General features: G+C 35.0%; 3 protein-coding genes and 1 long non-coding RNA gene across 6 annotated transcripts in view; 2 read left to right on the top strand and 2 right to left on the bottom strand.

Annotated features, from left to right (window-relative positions):
• LOC107226816 (tachykinin-like peptides receptor 99D) overlaps window positions 1-8293 on the top strand; it is a 129138-nt gene extending 120845 nt beyond the window's left edge. For 2 of the 3 annotated variants that reach the window (XR_006903618.1, XR_006903619.1), the window contains 2 exons: window positions 2181-2543; window positions 5742-5877. Coding sequence is in view for 1 of the 3 variants with exons in the window: in XM_046735940.1 (XP_046591896.1) it covers window positions 2181-2326; window positions 5742-5881 (286 nt within the window). In the remaining 2 variants the exon portion in view is untranslated. Of the gene's footprint in view, window positions 1-2180; window positions 2544-5741 lie in introns of all 3 variants that reach the window. The other variant, XM_046735940.1, reaches the window with a different exon arrangement.
• On the bottom strand, window positions 8059-12327 carry LOC107226818 (peptide deformylase, mitochondrial). The gene is made up of 3 exons (XM_015667743.2): window positions 12000-12327; window positions 11009-11386; window positions 8059-10434 (listed from the first exon to the last, which is right to left on the bottom strand). Exons 1-3 carry the CDS (start codon window positions 12231-12233, stop codon window positions 10321-10323), a joined length of 726 nt encoding a protein of 241 aa, XP_015523229.2. The 5' UTR covers window positions 12234-12327; the 3' UTR covers window positions 8059-10320.
• Window positions 12328-13921: 1594 nt separating this feature from the next.
• LOC124293741 lies at window positions 13922-14652 on the bottom strand. Its single transcript, XR_006903621.1, has 3 exons — window positions 14569-14652; window positions 14188-14367; window positions 13922-14040 (listed from the first exon to the last, which is right to left on the bottom strand). It is a non-coding gene; the product is annotated as an uncharacterized LOC124293741 (long non-coding RNA).
• Window positions 14653-16836: 2184 nt separating this feature from the next.
• Window positions 16837-19980, top strand: LOC107226817 (Golgi SNAP receptor complex member 1). Its single transcript, XM_015667742.2, has 5 exons — window positions 16837-16958; window positions 17458-17633; window positions 18777-18958; window positions 19431-19499; window positions 19676-19980. The coding sequence occupies exons 1-5, from the start codon at window positions 16925-16927 to the stop codon at window positions 19911-19913; spliced, it is 699 nt and encodes a 232-aa protein (XP_015523228.1). The 5' UTR covers window positions 16837-16924; the 3' UTR covers window positions 19914-19980.
• Window positions 19981-20099: the final 119 nt, after the last annotated feature.

Raw genomic sequence — 20099 nt, 5'->3', positions numbered from 1 at the left:
TGCCCTCCGCAGCTTCTTCTCTACAGTTAACCAAAACCCAACGGGCTTAGCGAACCGATAAAATGTAAACCCTCCCCAATATTAGGCTCCATTGATTTCCCGAGCCACATTTACGACGAAATTTAAAGAGGTTTAGAGAACATTCAGTTTTACTACCCAACAGATTGAAAAAAGTACTTTATTTCCATCATATAGAGTAGGTACCATAATATCACGAAAAAAAAAATTTTCTTATGTTACGTACAAAATTACGTGTCAAGCTGCGCGGCTCAACTTAGACTGCCTAAAATGGCCGCTGTTGCGGTTTTTGATTTCATTGGGAGAAACACGATTTCTTTCACTCAGAATCCTTCGTTTTGGCGGTTGTTAATCAGGATTGTTATAAAAATTTCAGTCTTTACATTTTGTAGAGAGTTTTAAACACACGTTTATACTTAAAAACAGCCACCGATGCATAGTAATTAATCAAATGATCAGTGAACTACTCAAGTGACCGATTTTGTTACCTGAAAGATTTTTGTACCAATTATTCATTTGTTCTGAAAGTTTTGGATGAGGTATAAAATGAAAATAATCATGTTCACAATTATGAGATAAGTTAGTCGTACTCCTGGTTGTTAGTTTTTAATTATGCTTGAATTTTTTTTATCAGAGGAAAATTTTTTTTTTTCCTCAGTAATTTATAAATAAAATATCTCAGCTCACAACGATACCAAGCATGAACAATTAAAAAAGGTGTTACCAATTACCCAGTTTCCATAGATAAGAATTTTTTTTTTTCGACAACGGCAAAATGGAGGAAGATTACTTTTTCATGCAAAATATCAAAATCCAACACTTTTTGCAATTTGTTTTTGTTTCTGGACGATATATCGAAGCTTGTCATCAAAATTAGCTGCAATGTTATTCTCATTTTAAGGCTTTTAGTTGCGGTTACTGTACTTTATAGCTGCTTTCATTTTTCACCGTAACCGAAAAACTTAGTTCTGGGTCAAAATAGACTTTTTTAGCTACAACCAGAAAATCTATGCAAGATTTATGCTGTTCAATTTTTACACTACTTTTTGATAATGGTCAATGGTTCTATATTTTCTTGTAACTATTGCGTTAATCCGATGTTGACGCAACCATAAATTGAAGTTCAGAATTTATTCAACTGAAAAAATGCAATAGACTGAACAAACATATAAGTGTTGCAATAAACAAAAAATGTTGTATTTACAACTACACTTACACCGAATAGGTATTTGTATCACATTTTCTGACAATTCCAAAAATATGAACCGTTATTGTTACAACTCCCATTGTACTAGAAATTTTTTTATTGGGTAACCGTAAAAAATGAAATTATTGAGCAAAAAAAGAAAAAGAAACAAGTGGCTTCAGACTGGCCGTGAGCCAGGCCTCGAACTTCCCGTTCTCGCACTGCACGTTCCAAGTTTATTGAGAGAAAAAACAAATTATATCCATTTCGAATCTCGAACCACAAAATTCAAATTTGTGATTAACGCTTTTAAAGCCCTTGGATACCATATTACATGGAGATATAAGGTTTTTTTTATTTCAACCACTATAATGGATCCACCATTACAAATGTTGGAAGTCTGACCTTGGGTTCGTGATCGATGACCCAAAAAACCTCCGCCTACCAATCTCTACTAATATCGAAATATTTAAAAAAAAATTTCCACCATGTCGAATAGCCATTTTGAATTTCGCAAGCTAACTTCAGATTTGTGATGAGTGACCCAAAAAACTTCACGTTACCAATTTTCATTCAAATCCATTCTCAACATATGATTATTGTTTGATTCTCTGGGATTTTGTTATCAAAATAATTGAAAAAGTACCGAACGGATCAAAGTCAAAATCTAATCAGTTCCAAGTTTAGAAAAGCCGCGTCCACTGAGACAAAAATCAGTGAAATCTGTTGACTCGTTCTCGAGATATCGTCGGGCGAAAAGATTGATCACACATACGCGCACACGCAGACATCCGTCCGAAAATGGTCGGAGGTGATTCTCCAGACCTCGAAACGTCGAGATTTAGTGAAAACTCAACTTTTCACTTTCGGGGTAATCGCGACACCTGCCTTTTTTTCTCCGAAAACGGAGAAACGAGAAGTTGAAACTACAAATCGCACCCTGAGACTCTGACTGAGAGATATGTTCGAATTACAGATTTCGCCGAGGTTTCGCCCAGTTTTTCTCATGGTGCCCGTGGGTGCGAATCACCCCCGAGCCGAACCTGTCGCGATCTGAAGCAGTGACGTCACGCTACAGCTGTACCGGAAGTCCGGATGGTAATGCAAGAATTTCACGGAACGGTACGTCTTCAACGTGCGAGCGACTTTGCACTTCGTCGAGTACTCCAAGCGAGTCCCGTCTCGATTTCAACCTTGAATTCAACTTCGATGTCGCAAATGAAAACGCGGCGGAAGAAGCCGCCCTTCGCCTTCGCAATCCAATTCCCAATCAGTTCACAGTCACCTAGATTTCGTTTTTCTGTTCGTCGATTTTGGATTTTCTTATTGTTTCACACAGGTTTGTAGATACGCCGGTTTTACCACCGTGTTTTCCCATTATTTTTTGTCATCACCCCTCGCCTGCTTCCACCTTACACCCTGTTAATCCTTTTCCACTGTATAGTCGAATCCGTCAGCTCTGTGCTTATTTAAATTTACTTATCACAAATTAACTGAAATCCATTCTAGGAAAATTTCTATTTCATCCTACGGGAAATAATTCAGTGAAAAGAGTCTCCCAGAAAAACTCTGAAGATAATTGTAACTATTCCTAATAAATTTTTCTGCAATTTTCTGATCCAGTATAAAAGATCCTAACTTACAAAATCCATAAAGAAAGTTTTGGGTAACGTACAATTCATGGCAAAAAACCTATGCCAGAAATTTTCAGTAAAATTGCGAGTTATACTTTTTTTTAATACAAAATAGTTGAGCAGATCGTTTCTGTGTACCTAACGTTGTCAAAAATATTCGTTTCTCCTAATGTTATATTTTAGTTTTCACTCAAATTAAATTAAAAAAAAAAAACTACTAGAAGCTATATGATTATAAATAATTATATTTATTTTGCTGCTAATTAGTAATTGCGACACTAGAATGATTTGAGTTCGATGATGTGCCTAAAATTGTAAGGTTATACAACACGTATTATGATAATTGTTTATATTATTGTTATTATTTTGGCAACCGGAAGCGAGTAACTTCAAATATACATTCTCTGTAAAGTCACACTATAAATAGTTATAGGTTCAACTGGGCCGTTTAAACTGGTGCAATCCGAAAATTGGGAAATATTGTAAACTTGGAAAAAACTAAGAGTTTATCGGGTTTGACGTCACAAATTTTGAGACAGCTTCACTGCCATTTCCGTTCAAAATGAACATCTATTTCAACACATGTTTTTTTTTTGTGTATTATTAGAAAATTGACAATAGATATAATTATTTCCATGGGCAAATAAATATCTATAATTACGCAATATCTCCTAAACAATTTTGATTGGAATCACCGGGTGATGTTGACGGACACGTGTTTACGACACCGTAATAAATGATTAATTTATAGCTTTAACGAGTAATGAAATTTTTTTATGAACAATATAGCTACTCGTAAACGTATGTGAAATAAACCGGTGAAAAATAACATTTACACCGGTTCCCAAATGGATGTCGCTGTGTCAGCTTCGGTGTAGATTTCTCTCTTTATCGGTACAAAAACTGCTAGAACGTTCATACAGCGAAACTGTTTTTCCAGCAGTAAAGCGCATATACACCTGTACATAGGTGAGTATAAACACTGCTTGTTTTACGGGAAAACACGTTTCGCTGTATAACTGCACCATTTACCAATTGTTAAATTCGCTATCCGCTTGCCGTTGCCCGCGTAACCCGAAGAGCGATTACCTACCTGCGGATTTAACTTTTAACGACAATTTGTCCACTTTACAGGTAACAATTATAAACGATATTTTATTACCGTTTATCTTCATTCTTTTACAGTCTAGACAAAGCGTTTTTTGTAGAAGTATTCAAGCTTTGCTGGTGTAAGCTAATTCGGCAACAAACATTTCAATTTACGCGTGATCGTATAATCGTGTTACTTTCGTCATTATATCGTGTCATGTGTATCACGTATCCCTTTTACGCATATATTTTCTTAGTGTCGTATAATCACTCCCATAAATGCACTCCCTCAATTTTCGAAGACGCGTTTAGAACAACAAGTCTAATCACAGGTATTATAAATGAACTGCAATTATTGACGGAATGAATTTTGACAATATTCTCCTTCACCTCTTTCGAAATTACAAATCCCAAGAAATTCTTAACGTATGTTTATTCGGCTCATATAAATCAGTTGTTCCCGGACTATTCTAGACTTAATTGATACGCGGACGTACAAGACAACTTGGACTCTCTAGTGAAGAGAAAACACCAAACTTGGAAAGAAAAAAAGTAGTAATAAATTCTGGATAATTCAACAACGAACGAACGTGGCAAGAAAATTATTTGTTCGTTTATTGGGGGTGAAAAGATGAACTGCGTTCGAAGAAAAGTGATCGTGCACGGTAGACGGTAGCTTAGTTTGATAGGTTTTTTTTACCTCCCGTAATTTAATCTTTTAGCACCCACCCAGAGCAATTCAATACTATTGCAACAAAAAATCGAACGTTCGAAAAATTTACGTCACATAACTGTCCGAGATATTCGTTCGAGTGTTCTGTTGAATCAAATTTTATAATGTGTATGATCTTGACTGTAATTTGTGGACATTATTGATCATTTTACTGCAAAATTGCGCTTCGATTTATGGCGAGTTAGCGAAAACGGAATAAAATTGAAGACATTCGTATTTCCGATCACATAACATGCCTCCGCCCGATGGATCTAAAACTTTTACACGCAGTTCATTAAAACCCTGCTTCTTGGCCTTTCAGATACTTTTCCGCCAAAGTTTTTCCCCCTCAAAAGTTTCCCAAGTGAAATTATGCACAAACACACCCATACCGATATGTATGATTTATTTTTCATAACGCAACTTGAGTCGGCAAGTGGCCAAGTTCGCGTTACGGCTCTGAGAAAAATCCTTACTTAACTCAATGCAATTTTTATTACTTCTCTTGTAGGTACGATACATGATTACTTAAAATTGAGAACTGTTTGATTCGTCTTATGCAATACTTGCATTCAATGTTTCCAAAGAGGTAGGTTAGTAAACAACATTGAAACCTCGTATCACACGATCTATACCACGTCGTTTTCAATTTTTACGTTACTTTGATTGTTTTCGTATTTGTTATTGATAAACTGAAAAACCAGCCGACCGATTTGCACAAATGTTTGCATTATGTCTGCAGGAGTAACATAGACTGTGATATTTCAAAGAAATCAATATAAAAAAGCTACTTGCTGCTTGAAAGAAGTAGAAGAATAACTTCTTTGCTCTCGGTTGTGAAGCTGACGAATAACTCGGTGAAAAATAATCAATTTTCGAAAACCAAGATGGTCTATATAAAGTATTTGCTCCGTAAAATGTGACACGCGAGAAACGAGAGAAGATTTTAATTTACCGACGCATAATCCCGCATAATAAATACTCTGATCCTTCCGTCACTGATTAACGCAATTTCATGAAAACTTCTATACACATCAGTGAACTTACTTACGCATGATCATGTAAACTGATTATGTCTTTTTTTAATTGAACAAAAAATCAGGTACAGTGCGAATTCCCCTCCATCTACAGTCGAGCCGATGCATTGCCGGTGGAAACGGTGCCGGAACGAGATTTCCCGTTCATCATCGGGGTCACGGAAAGAGGTGGAGAACCTCGCAGAGCCGAGGACACGTATCCTGACAAGAGCAAGACACTTCCCAACAACTTCAGCAAAACCGAGTTCACACTTGGATTTGAAAGTAAAACTTTGCGCGCGGTTGAAATTTTCTATCGCGCACGGATCGATGCCAATTTTAAAAGGAAAATGGTAGAGAAGGAAGAAAAAAAATTGCTGGTATCTTTGAGCATTATACAAATTAAAATTCCTCTACTTATCGGATGAAACATTTTCAATCCCGAAACTATGCTGTATACAAAGTTTAATCATCACTCATTAACGGATTTCAATAAATTTAATTGTTCTGCAGAACTTGATATACTTCGTTCGGATCATTGTATCAATAAAGTGAATACGGCACTGCTTTGGAATTCATTTGAATATGAAATGATCCGCAAAGTTGAGAACGAACGGAATTGAGCTACGAGAATTGCGATCGGGAAAAAAAAAGTTTTATATAATTAACGGATAATTATTACGAAAACCACGCTTGATATGCGCAGATGTATACCCCAGGCAATTTGAAACGAATGATTATAGATTTTCGATATTAGCGAAATAGAGAGGTTGCCGAAATTATACGTTTCGTCTGTACTCGAGTGCATCTAATGATTCTAAAATACTCGTATATCCATAGGTATAATGTATGCCTATACAGATCATAAATGCTTAAAGAGTTCAGGCAATTCCTGTGACTAATCTCATAATCTTAGTTAGTTATGCGCGACGAATTTGCACAATCGAATTTCGCGACAAAAGCGTTCAGAACTTCCATGTATGAATAGACGCGATGACATACTTTGAATTACATTGAAAGCTGAATAACCGAGATCTTCACAAATTATGAATGTATATCTTGTGTATTGGAGACTTTCATGACTAGCAAAAGTTATTATAAAATGAAACAAAATTCTTCGAAGTCTTAGGTATAATTATGACGAAGAGAATATTTATGTTAATAATAATAATAATGATGATGATTATTCCATACAAAAAGCCTATTGGACCAATGATTTACGTAGATGTATGTATATATATTACATACTACATTGTAGTAATTTTGAATAGAAAATCGAGCATCTGTTTTTCAATTGATTTTTAAAGAGAGAAAATAAAATAAGATTGCCGTTAGGATATAGGAATATGTACTGGTATACCTTTCAACAATTATTGTATGGTACCTGTTAAGTTGTAATCTGTGTATAATACATTTGCAAGATAATTGATAAAGAGGAATCACTGTTGTTATATTCTACTTGTATCGACAGCTAAATTCAAAGCCGAGCCCGCTTTCAACACGAATCTAGATGGCGGCATCGACTGAGCTGTAATACGATTACTTTGAATCAACTTGGCTTTTACCGAGTGCAGAGATAAATTCATGAAATTGTAAAACGATATAAAAACCAAAAAAACTTGCTGTAATCGTACCTACTGTAAAATACTGTACATATCATAGGTCGACGTCGACTATTGTCTAATTTCATACCACTCCGATTTAGTTTAGACCTTTTACCAAACGCCATAGCATCATATCGGTGTAGTTAATGTAATTATAATGCGTGTAATACGCGGAAGAAAGAACTATAAAATACAGTACCAACAATTTACGTATAGTAATGCTTTGATCAGCATTATATACTCGTATTATTACACGTAGGGAAAGGAATTATTGAACCAACGAAATAGATTTCGTTGCGAGTCCGTTGTCTAGTATCTAGTATCCCTTATTTGTTACAAATACGATGACTCCGATTCGACAATTTCAATTTAGTTAGTTTGTCAAAATAGTTTGGTCAAACGAATTCCTTGATTCGTCAAAAGCCTTTCTTATCGCGATCGAGCGAAGTATTCGTTCGGGTATCTTTTGATGTTTTTCCGAAATTGAGTCAACTGAATATCGTTTCATTTGAAGTTTACGCATTTTTACTTCAAGTCGCATGTTCACTGACAGAAACAATTAGGTACTTCAAATAAACCAAGTACATGAATCTAACGGAGGAAAAATTTACGTCGATTGAATGCCATATTTTACTGATCTAACCCAAGCTTGTTTGGCGTAACTGGTTGAATCAGTTACACTAATTTGTTTACGAGGTAAAAGAAACACCACATGCTTTGAAACAAGTAGAGAAAATATTCATCGTAAACATCAGTATGCTAGTATTATAAACGGCGGTGAACTTTTTCACTGCGGAAGTATCTTCAGGGATTGTTATAAAACTGGGTAGTCGGCTAGGAAATCAGATACGGATAAAGATAAAATTGTCATCAGACCTGTGAAAAACGAAAGAAGAACAATACCAAGTTTAGAGTCATCGAAATCAATGTTGACGACAAGTAAACAGAAGCTATTGACACATGGTCAATTTTTACTTCAAAGTATACAGCAACAAGGTTTCGAGTTTTACCGATTAATATAGAGTAAAACCCACCAAAATTTTGAGTCGAAAGAATTATTAATGATATCATTCGAAGAATACGTTTTGTGCGCTTGAATAACTACCTTCGACCTCAACCATTGAACTCTCAACTCGAAAAAATATGTATTAGAACAAGCTTAATTTGTTTTAATACAGCAATTTCATATTTTCAAGACAAAACGATAGAAGTGCGTTCAATCAAACAGTCACTTCAATTACACATTTTCTTGACACAAGATTCACATTATCGCAAGGAACTCACGCCGTGTTATCTTCAATAAATTGACAGTCAGCATGAACAATAAAAGGATTGATTCAATTCTGTATTAAGTTGTCACAAGTATTTCGTCCGACAAAAATATTTTGTTGAATAAAGTAAGTATTGCGTTCGCCGCATTTAGTTGGATCAAACGACTGTCACTTGACTCAAATAATCCTTTCCCTACGTGTATAGTGTGCGAAACCAAGGCCTATGCGTAATAAATTTTGACTTGCACCCAAAATCATTTCAACAAATAACATACAACGTCCATTTATTTTTTATCGTCTAAAAAATATTACGTAAACGTTATAAAAGAATTTCATGTACAATGGAATACGTATACGGCTATAACACAAGTGAATTTGGTAAAATTTTCAATACAAATTCTCAGCGATTACTGCGGAGCAAAAATACTCTGGGAAAACCAAACGCTTTTTAATAAATAATTCAGTGTGTAAATGAAATTATAAAAACATAAATAAATAAATAAAATGTTGCTAATCTGTAGTAAATGAATTCAAAGATATAATTGTAAGCGTAAGATTAAACTATGATACAAGACAATTAAGTGGTAGATATAATATACGCAGGATACAGTACGTGATCGTTTCAAAGAATGATCAATCGAATTTTCATATAGCATATCATCCATTCGATAAACACAATTACTCAATCAAATAAAGTAATCCATAGTTTGTAATTCTATACAGTCACCGCAACCAAACGGTTTTTTATACGAACTTATTATTTCTTAATAGATCTACAGGTACGTCTATCTAAGGATTTATAAGGAGAGCCAAATGAGTTGGGGAAAAACAAAAAGGAAGGAATAAAAACCAATGATATAACGGATTAAAGGAACGGGTCGATTACTTCAATCCAGTTGTACCGAATAATAAACGTAAATCTCGAATGGATGATACAGAATGAACCGACTGCTGGCATTCGGTAATTACATATGTCAAACCTACTTTATTATAAATTTTAGCGTATAATAAATTGTATACTCACAATTATTAGTACATAAGTGTATCAGCAAACAATTTACCGACGCGACATCTAAAACAACATCCTTTTTTAAGGGTATAAGTAAAGGGTTGAATTAAGTCCATACACGTGTAAGTATATATATTTGTTACGTGAATTGATCACTATCTGGTATCGTATTCCTCATAGAATTGTAAAAAAAAAAAAGAAAAAACCTAATGAAAAAATATATAACCCGAAAATTGAAATTAGTCTCGTAAGACTGCAAAAACAAAAAATAAGTATTCGTAAGAAAATTGAAAGATTGAAATTTCAGCACAACAATAATTTCTTACCCTTCCGAAAACTATTAATACCACGGTATGATTTGAATTTGTATAAACCTGACTATCTAGCGTAAGTTGTACATCGCATTTTAATCAAATATCGTGTACTGTATGACTGTATCCTGGAAGATGCATCAATAAAATATCTTATTTTTTAATTCCACCAAGTAATGTAATATATTTATATTTAAGTTTCGTCGCGATAATTTAATCGATAGAAAAACAACAATGTCGACGGAAACAATCGACTGTTCAATACCTGCGCAAATTAAAATACTTTATTCGTCAATTACTTTGGAGTTACATCGGTAGATGACTTAAAAAAAAAACTATGATTTTTTACACTTCTACTTCTCAAGCTTGAATTAGCTCAACTTTAATTCAATTTGATCGTACCAAAGTGAACTTTCAAGTGGGACTCATAATCGCGTTCTTTCAACAACTAGTCACATAATACGATGCTTCTACACTTTTCGATTGTAGTATCGCAATTCCATTCTACCGTGATTTTCATTTATTTTCTGCCATGCGGTACAAGTAAAAGTAGATGGATCCATTTTTTCTACATATAACGCACCCTGGAAAAAATACATGACGCATGATTTACCTGAGAGCCACAATTCTTATTGTTAGAAACAATAAAACAAGACTGAAGGTTAAAAGAATGAATAATCTAAAAGAAAAATTTAACTTGGGGATCGATTCTGTAATTTCACTTTTCACATTAGTCACCATCCAAGCATTCTAATTGGTTGACTAAACATTGCAAACCAATCAGAGTGCTTGGATGGTGGGAAATGTGAAAATTGAAATTAAAAAATTGATCTCTGGCTTGAAAACGAAAGGTCAAGAGTATGATAATACTCAATTTTTACCGACTGAGTAAAATGTCGATTATTTCAACCATTATCAAAACCTAGGCAACATCATGATGTAAAAGTTGTGCATAAGCGCAATCCTACTTGCATAATGCCGGACAAAAATAGTCAAAAAAATTTTTCTTTCATACTAGAGTAACGCTAGCAAAGTGGATTCCTGCAATTGCTAGCGTACTCCAGTATAAAAGAAAACAAAGTGATATTTAATGCGGTCAGTAAAGACTGAGTACATCATTCTCGTAACGAATTGTGACAGAATAAATGTGCCGCGTACTCGTAAGTGGTCCATCTCGTGTTGGGCGATTCTAGCAGCCCATCCCACCGCTTCCCAGGTAACGGGTTTGCCATTGGCATCGAGACCCGAAACTGTAACAGCTCTGGATCTTGAAACCTCCGCGTCAAAACCGCGAATACTTTCACACCCTTCCGGAAACTTCAGTACCGAATAATCACGGACTTTCAAAGTTGGGTTGATAAACACTTGAAGTGGAAAGGGTTTCATTTCCCGTACTCTTATGGTATCGGAATCGTAATATTTTAGTTGCTTTTCCGTCAACTCAGCCATAAAAATTTGCAAAGAAACTCCTACTTGAGGCGCTGCCAAGCCAACAGCGTTGTAATGTCTCATTACGGCTTTCATATGATCCAGCAACTGAAATTTGAGACGATATTCCTAAGTTTTTAAACGATCCAGCAAAAGTGGGATATACCATTGTTATTATGGAAATATATGTCTTCAAATAGATATTCTGAATCCAGTTTTATAGATACGTATATGTAAGTATTGCTGCTCATCAAATATTCAGCAGATACGAACTACCAGCGCATTTTTTTTTAAAGCACGAGGCAAACTTTGACGCGTACTTGTATTGTAAATATTAATTCAATATTTAAAAGTTCGACAACCGGATATTTTGATATTTTAAGCAAATTGACATAATTTCGAATAAAATTTCATCCAAGAAAAGAAACAATTGTTCCAGTACGTGAAAAGTACTTTCGACAGATCTGAAAATACTATTGCATCATGTGACCATGTTCTTTATAAACAAACCGGCACTCGAGAATTGTAGTTTTCAGAACTTTTACTGAAATGTAAGTTTTACAAAACTGCCTAACATGCGAAAGACGGAAATTCTCATAAAAACCAATTGAAACTCTTAATTTTAGCCTGGTAAATCTGGAGAAATATGGTAATAATCTACCATGTAATATCTTTATTGACTAATTGTAAACTCTGAGAAATTTCTACAACTTATTTGTACCTTTTGAAATACTTTTTCCGTGGTGATTTCTGGGTCGACCGGCGACGCGCACGCCCTCAAGACAGGGTCGCCAGCTTGACAGATATGGTGATATGGGGGCTGCACCGTATCTCTGCCTAATAACGTTTGATAAACTTGCCTAACTTTCCGAAAACTGAGGCTTCTCCTGACTTCATTGTTGCCAAAAATCATTCTACGAAAGATCAATCGATGGGCACAAGCTGCCGGAGCCATTGCCAACTCTTAAAAATGCCTATAATATATCTTTCGCTATTCCCAATCTCGACGTAGAGGGTCAACACTGACGTCTGCAAGAGCGGAGCTTCAGAGAGCAGTGTGCCTAATTTGTTGGCGCCCTCTCATACGAAATAGGTTTTTGAAACTAATTTTCAAGATGTCCTGGACGGTAAATCCGGGTCGGTTACCAATCTGCACCGTACCGTGTGCGTCACAAAACTAGTCGGTAATACAGAGAGATGTTCACTATAGCGAAGTGCCACTGTAGTGGTCGAAACTGAACAAATCACAAACCTGAACGAATAATGTTATCGCAGCATAAATAAGTAATTAACAAACGTTATGGGCTTTAAATTTATGGCAAGCATTGCTCGTTGACACATAATTCTGAAGACGCTGAGCGGATAACAACTTGTTTTTCATGTACTAGATAAAGTTTTGAACGAAACAGCCATTTACCGGAATTCGCTCTGAGTAGACTAGGAAAATCCGAGTTTATCACGATTCCATACGCATTACACAATATTGAGGCAACAATTTTGCAATTAGTTTCATTTACGGAACAATAAAATTGTAATTTAGAAAAGTGCAAATTATTAGTTTTATTTGATCAAAAAAATGAATCGTTTTCTAATTTTCAATAAATATTAATCTAAAATAACCCATCTTCCTTAATTTGAGAATTCGTTTTCTAGTACCTCGCTTATTAACTCATTATCAGCCCTTCCTTTAGACAAATTCAATAAATTTTTACGGCAATGTTCGTCAATTGTCCATCCAGCAATGAGAAAAATGTGTAATATTTTGCGTCAGAAGCGGATCTGCCAACTATTAGTTGTATTGTTAGTATAGTCATATAAAACGCTACATACACATTTGGGTGGTTCAAAAAGTTTTTTTCCGTTCTTACCCCCTCAAATGTTAGTGTTTAATAGAAGAAAAGAGCTCTTTAGCTCAAGTCTAACAGGTCTCTATTTTAATTTTAATTTCCCATTCATTTGACATGGGAAAATTCGTTAAATGTTAAAATACTCATAAACTGTTCAATATTGTTCAAATTGATGCATAGATCCTTGAAGCTGATTCTTCAAACTTTTCAAACATTTATAACAAAGCATAGTTATCATCATGAGAACACTACCGATTTAATCTTTTTCAGTAAAATTCAATAAAAATAGTTTTCCGATGACTCTAATCTGTGTCGTAAGTGTAAACTATTCTGTAGGAAAATATTGTTTGGATAAACATTCTGTAGAAAAATATTCTGTAAAAACGAGTTTGTAGTTCTATAAAAAATGTACTCTGTAGAACTGATTTCTGTAGAATCGAACCGCATTCTGCTAATATAGTACTCGTACCATCTCCGATTGAATAGGAATAGTAAAATTACACACTTTTAACAGTGCAATAAGAATATAACAGAATATTACTCACACAATATACTTGGATCAGATTTCACCTCACTACAGACTAACCGTGTAAGAATATTTTTTATTTTTTTTCCCTATTTCAGTCTTTTGTGACGTATTAATAAATGAACTGGGCCAATAAATAATAAATGGCTAATAAAATAAGCACAATTATTGAAGGAATGTATAAAGTCAGTGGGCAGCATTCAAAATGTTTGCTATCATTTCCGATCAAAAGCGACAATGTAATTAAAAATCGTTGTTACATACCTTTCAATTGTCTTCACTGTAGCAGTTGGTTTACTCTTCACTTTGTTCTCGAACATCGATTGATCGGGTTACTTAGTTCAGATCATTGCTCGAAGCGGTCAATAGTGCTGCGATGTAGTCTGTCCCTGTAATCGAGTAAGAAATAACAATATTTTATAAGTTTCTTATTTTCCATATGAATCCATCCCCCATAGAAAATTTACAATATTCTTCCATAATATAATCAAGGCGTGTATAGCAATAAATTTCAACTAACAATAAAAGATAAATACCTCAAAGTGAAAGTAGGATCATAGTATAATCAGGAATGATTTCAAAAGTATCTATTTTTCGTTCTTCTACAAGATTCTGACGTGCTCAGCATCTGCATTTTGTTTTCCAGCATTGATTGCTAGAACCACTTAATATAGATATTCACTTGTAATGACAATCAATCTTGCCGTAGTCTGTTCCTGTAATCAGGTGAAACAGCACATTTTTTTACTATTTCATGTTCAAAATCCATATTGTACTTGAGACCAAATACATGCAATTTTGGTGTATTAGCTTATGCCACTACTCAAATATGTTGTAAATGACATAATCGAGTGAAAAATGATCTGGATTGTTTGGGACTTGTCACATTTCTGCAATAAATTAATCTGGACACCTACCACATAATGTTTTTTAAGATTTAGTGACTGGGTCTTTCAATCCAGTAAACCACGTCTATCAACGTTGTTGAAGTTGGTTTCTGTAATCAGGTAAGACAAGACAATATGTTGTTAACAATGTGACTTACAAATCCACACAAGTAGCATTCAGAACTTAATACAATTATTAAAAAATGTCATATAAGGAATAAAAACAAATGAACGATTTACATTCGTTTGTGTTCTTTATTTACGATCACTTCGTCATCCGTAAGATGTACGGAAAATTTACCGAGGTCAAACCACTTGAAATTTTCAAATACGTAACGTTGTAATGTATGAATTTCTGTTACAGTACGCTACGAAATAAGGGTTATAGTATCGGTCCCCGGTAAGAAATTCGGAAGAGATGAAGTGAATGACTCGAAATTCGAAGAAATACTCACCAGTGATAAACACGAACCAAAACATGCTTTCGAACATTACGTTTTACGCATCCTATGAACGCAGCTACACATAAAAACAAAGCACTCTTGAACTTGCAACGGTCGAGTCTTCCTTTCGGCTAACGTTCCAATAAGGTTGATTTTTTATACACAAGAAATAATACTAAAGGGTTGCATCCACATTCGACATCGATCCGCGATCCGAATTCCGAGACGTGAACTCGAACGAAAGTCACGTTTCGCAAAGTCCGTTTTATCAGTAAGTAAGACAGGAAACCGTGACAAAAGACGATCTCGGCATATTCACGTCGTAAAACGCGTGTGACTTTGAGTCGAAAATCCGTTCGAGAGTAATTTGACTCTCAATCTGTCGATAATGTATTTAGCAAACTTTAGAAAGCCAAATAAATTTAGCAACGAATCTGCATACAGTAATAACACTCAAATCCAAGCTCACTCGTACTTTTTGTACTGTAACTGGCTGCCTGAACCGACTGAATAAACTTGCGGACGACGTAACTACGCACTATCCAAAAAACAGCAAACAAACATTAAAACAACAAAACAACGCTGACAAACGAGAAAATTGTACAAAAGAATGAACACTCGAGACATGAAACTCACCTTCGATATTCACCGGCTGCTGTTACTTCAATAAGCAATTTTTACGTCGAGCCACGCGTTTACGATTATTATATTAATTATCCTTTTCTTCTGCTTCTTGCTCTGTATGGCTATATCTCGCGAGGGCGCCGGGATACCATCAATTATCAAATTTAAGCTTGTTTACCAAATCATGTTACACAAACTGAACACGGCGATCTATATTTTGAACTGATGCCGCTACGAACCTACAGGTATAGTTGACACACGTGGCTCTGCTTCGGTTACTTGAAAGGAAATAGCGGCGAATTGACGAATAGCGAATGCCCGATGACGACGAGCGATTCGGCTGTGCAAAAGCAAGTCTGGACCGGCAAACTGAAGATGACGATCTAGCTGCGTGCGACGAATGCACAGTCTGGCGATACGTAAAAATGGATGAAACAGAGAAGAATCGCAAACCCAGTTTTTTTTCCAAAGCACGAACACAGGATTGAAACTAAAAAAATAATGTTACCGATGATGTAGATTTCTAGATAGATATTTAGCATTGGTTCATCTCGTGTAACACTGTCACCTGTAACGATTGATTAATCCTCTGCGAAAACCCAATTTCAACCCTTCAATGGAGATTGTACATACTAATAGAAAACAGTAAAAATTTTGGAGTAAATTTTGAGTTTACAAAGTTCATTATTTATTCGTATATGTCGCAATGGTATCATTTCTTAATGTTTGTGATTTGTTCGGTTTCGACCACGACTGTAACACTTTGCTATGGTGAATATGCACTGCATTATCTACTGCTTTCACGTTGTGTAATACAGCAAAGCATTTGTTGCTAACGTAAACGATAGATATACCGGTACTACAAGCGCCTACTGACCTACGATTTTATAGAATTTAATGCAGGTGACGACACTTGTCCATACATTTCTGATTAAGTAATAAGATGCAATCCACTCTGGCTGTTCTATGGTATGTGACTCAAATTCAAACCGGGAAAAATTACTTTAATCTGCTTCAATGTGTTGGTTAAAGATATTTTATGCTGACGACGGGATCACGGATATAAAAAAAATCTTCTATATGAAATGACGTTCTTCCAACAGGAGAATTATTTAATCTATACAGTCATTTCATCTAATACAATACACGGACTTGCGACACATGTGTATTTAAAATTTTTTATGAAACTTTTTGTGTTGGCCAGTGGTAAGTCAACGGTAGGTAAAGGCCCACTCTATACATACTGTCAGCTCTACGGTGTAACGAGCACTGTGATCATCACACTTGCCTCTATACGTGGAGTAGTTAAATCGTAGAAAATGGCAACTGTTGCAGGTGTTATCGGATGGGAAGGTATTTATTGGCAATATAAATTATGTGTTCAATAAAATATCGTAACGCAATAACGTTAAATTATAAAATGAAATTAACATTCTTTCTTCGTATGATATTCCGAAAGGAAATCTTATAATTCTTCACTCCCGTTCGATGCTATCGTTCAGTTTGACTTTTGACAGATCTCACATAGCGTATTGTGTCAAATAACCAGAAGTAAATACATTCCAATTTACATGAATTTAACAATGCTCTAAGTGGCATACCCTGCATGAAGATCATGCTTTTATTTGTTATTATCGCTCCCTTTCCTGAGCTACACATAAACATTGAATAGTCAACCTTGTACAGTCACACAATAAAATATAAACATATCATCATGAACAGCATAACAAAACAATAGATTCATCTTAATAACGGTCATGCTCTACAGAAAGTTCATACTTTGCTGTGTGAATGAAAAAAATATTTTAATATAAATCAGTGATAAGTTATTGCACTTTTAAATTACTTTCAGAACTAAGAAAACAAGCTCAGCATCTTGAAAATGAAATTGATGCGAAACTTGATGCCTTCAATAAATTGGGTGTCAAAGCAGGATCTGCTCATTCTAGTAGCGATACTGTTCCTCTGCTCGATGAGGAGCATGTATTTGAAAATATGGCTACAGAGATAGAATCGCTATTCGCCAAGGTAAATAAATTAATTTCACTTAGCCTGAAACATGACATTTTTTAAATATGGCTCTAGCTTCATTAGCAAGCAGCCAATTAGTTTACTCTAATCTTCATGTAGAGGGAAGTCCCGTAACGCCGGACAGCAACTAGTACTAGACACACATGGTATATCCCATAGTCAAAGCAGTATCTACAGCTTTCTTGCGTGATTTGACATGTGCAATGGATGTAATGATGGGGGTATATACCGCATGCAGCAGCGTGCATTCGTGCGTTGCTGAGAGTCAGTTCACGTTTGAGTCTGCATAAATTTTCGTCGCACCTAATTTTCACATGCTTATATTTTCAAAAATTAGTGGTTCTGTTGTTTTGTTTTTCCGCTGGCATATTTTTTGGTATGTATTCTTTCAAACAATGTCCAATGAAAGTTGATATATTGCGAACGAGCACATATTTTGTCATTCACGCGTGCATTACAGGTCCCTAATACCGGACACTCGATTTGTCCCCCAGTACCGGACATCCATTTTTTTCTCATCTTTTTGTTATTTATACAAAACTTTCACCTACTTATTTTAATAATATTTTACCATAACTAACCAATCGAAAATACTCAAAAAAGGAAGATGGTCCGAAGAAAACATGAAAAAGGCAGTTCAAATGATCTTGGGTGGAAATATGACCGGTAGAGAAGCTGCGCTGAAATATAAACTACAAAAAAGTATCATGCAGGGCTCAAATTTTAAAGAACTGGTGCACGAGGTGTACGCAGATATTCCTGAGTTCTCTGAGCAATATATTTGTGACCATTGCAAGATTTATTAATGATTTCTTTCCATTCGTACTATCAGCGTCCGGTACTAGGTGCCTCTTTTCTGACTTACTGGTATTTACTACTAAATACAATAATATTTTTTACTTAGTTTAACGTTATATAATAATTCACAAAGTTACTATATCATTGAAAATACTCCAAAGATGAACATAACCATAAAAACCATTATGTTTTCACGTAGGTTACGATTTTATTTACGAATATCCTTATGCGTTTGGCACTGGGGGACTTCCCCCTATGCTTTTAACTTTGCTAATTTCAATTAAAAAAACAAGTCAAATAACGAAATAGTGCTTGTGAGCTTGCTTTTATTATTGATTCCAGTTATCTGCAGTAAATGACAAAATGAGTGAAATAAAACCTGATGGAGGGCATATGTTGCATAGGATACAACGTCACAGAGAAATTTTAAAGGATTATAAGTTGGAATTCAATAAAACTCAAAATAACTTCATCGCCAGACGTGATAGAGAAGATCTCCTTAGCAGCGTGCGGAAAGAAATTGAGTATGCACCTCTTACAGTATTATATCTGCGATAGACGTTCCAAAAATATCTGACTTATATTTTTTTTTCACAGTACTCATGAAATGTGTTATTTACTATTTGAATATACCTCAAAATCTGGACTCTGGCAGGATTAGCAGGATTTGCAAAAGTTTAAATAGAACAAGAAGGCAAAATTTTCATTGCAAAGTTGTGTGATACCAATGAAAAATTATCATGACTAATTCATAGGAAAAATAGAGATCGAAATATGCATTATAAATTGTTACCCCATTCAAGTTTTGTGTGATTCAAAATTGGAGTGTAAATAACAGATTTAAGTGAGGTCAGGTTAATAAAATTAAACTAGTTCCTCTTTCAAGCATGTTAATATACAATCTGGAGTTGCAGTTGTATTCAAGTAGCCATGAGTAATGGCATTTGCTGCGGAAATGATTTTTTATTAATCTAACCAGATGTTGTTAAATTTCAGTAACTATAAAAGTGGCAGTGGTCTCAATAGGAGAGACCAATACTTGAAAGAAAGTCAGCACATACACAAGTGAGTATTATTTGCAAGCAGCCAACATTTAATCTGATGAGTTTATAGAATAGTGAGGTTTCACTGAAGCTTCGGAAGTAAAGAAATATCATGAACAAAACCTTACATGCTAACAGTAAGTCCGTGTATTCCTTAGTTAATCTTAAAATGATGAAATGACATTGATTCTATTTCAGCTCTGATCGATTGGTCAATGACCAAATAAGTATAGCAGTTGAAACGAGAGAGCACTTGGTATCGCAACGCCACACGTTCAAACGGATTCAAACCCGTTTCAACGACATCTCTAATCGATTTCCAGCTGTGAACAGTTTACTGCAAAGAATAAATATTCGAAAACGCCGTGACTCTATTATTTTAGGACTGATTATCGGATTTTGTACATTTCTGATGCTACTTTATGCATTTCATTAAGTTGGATTGAGTTGACATTAAAAAAAAAAAAAAACTAGGACTTGGTACCAAATATTCGGTGTAAATAGATTCAAACGTATAGACATGTAAAATTAAAATATAACTCAAGTTGAGTAATGATTGAAATTTTTATTACGAATATTTTGAGCATCGATATTATTACGTGCATGATTTTTCAACATCTTA

The sequence above is a fragment of the Neodiprion lecontei genome, chromosome 3 (genome assembly GCF_021901455.1).
Source record: "Neodiprion lecontei isolate iyNeoLeco1 chromosome 3, iyNeoLeco1.1, whole genome shotgun sequence".
Taxonomy (NCBI): domain Eukaryota; kingdom Metazoa; phylum Arthropoda; class Insecta; order Hymenoptera; family Diprionidae; genus Neodiprion; species Neodiprion lecontei.
This window is presented reverse-complemented; position numbering and strand designations above follow the sequence as displayed.

Excerpts from the sequence above, each read along its gene's own strand:
- LOC107226817 (XM_015667742.2), top strand. The coding sequence starts at position 16,925 with ATGGCAACTGTTGCAGGTGTTATCGGATGGGAAG. Across the intron at positions 18,959-19,430 it reads AGCGTGCGGAAAGAAATTGA|TAACTATAAAAGTGGCAGTG; the intron begins GTATGCACCTCT and ends GTTAAATTTCAG. Across the intron at positions 19,500-19,675 it reads GAAAGTCAGCACATACACAA|CTCTGATCGATTGGTCAATG; the intron begins GTGAGTATTATT and ends ATTCTATTTCAG.
- LOC107226818 (XM_015667743.2), bottom strand. The coding sequence starts at position 12,233 with ATGGCTCCGGCAGCTTGTGCCCATCGATTGATCTTTCGTAGAATGATT. Across the intron at positions 11,387-11,999 it reads CGGAAAAAGTATTTCAAAAG|TTGCTGGATCATATGAAAGC; the intron begins GTACAAATAAGT and ends CTCAAATTTCAG. Across the intron at positions 10,435-11,008 it reads ACGAGATGGACCACTTACGA|GGTGCGTTATATGTAGAAAA; the intron begins GTACGCGGCACA and ends TATTTTTTCCAG.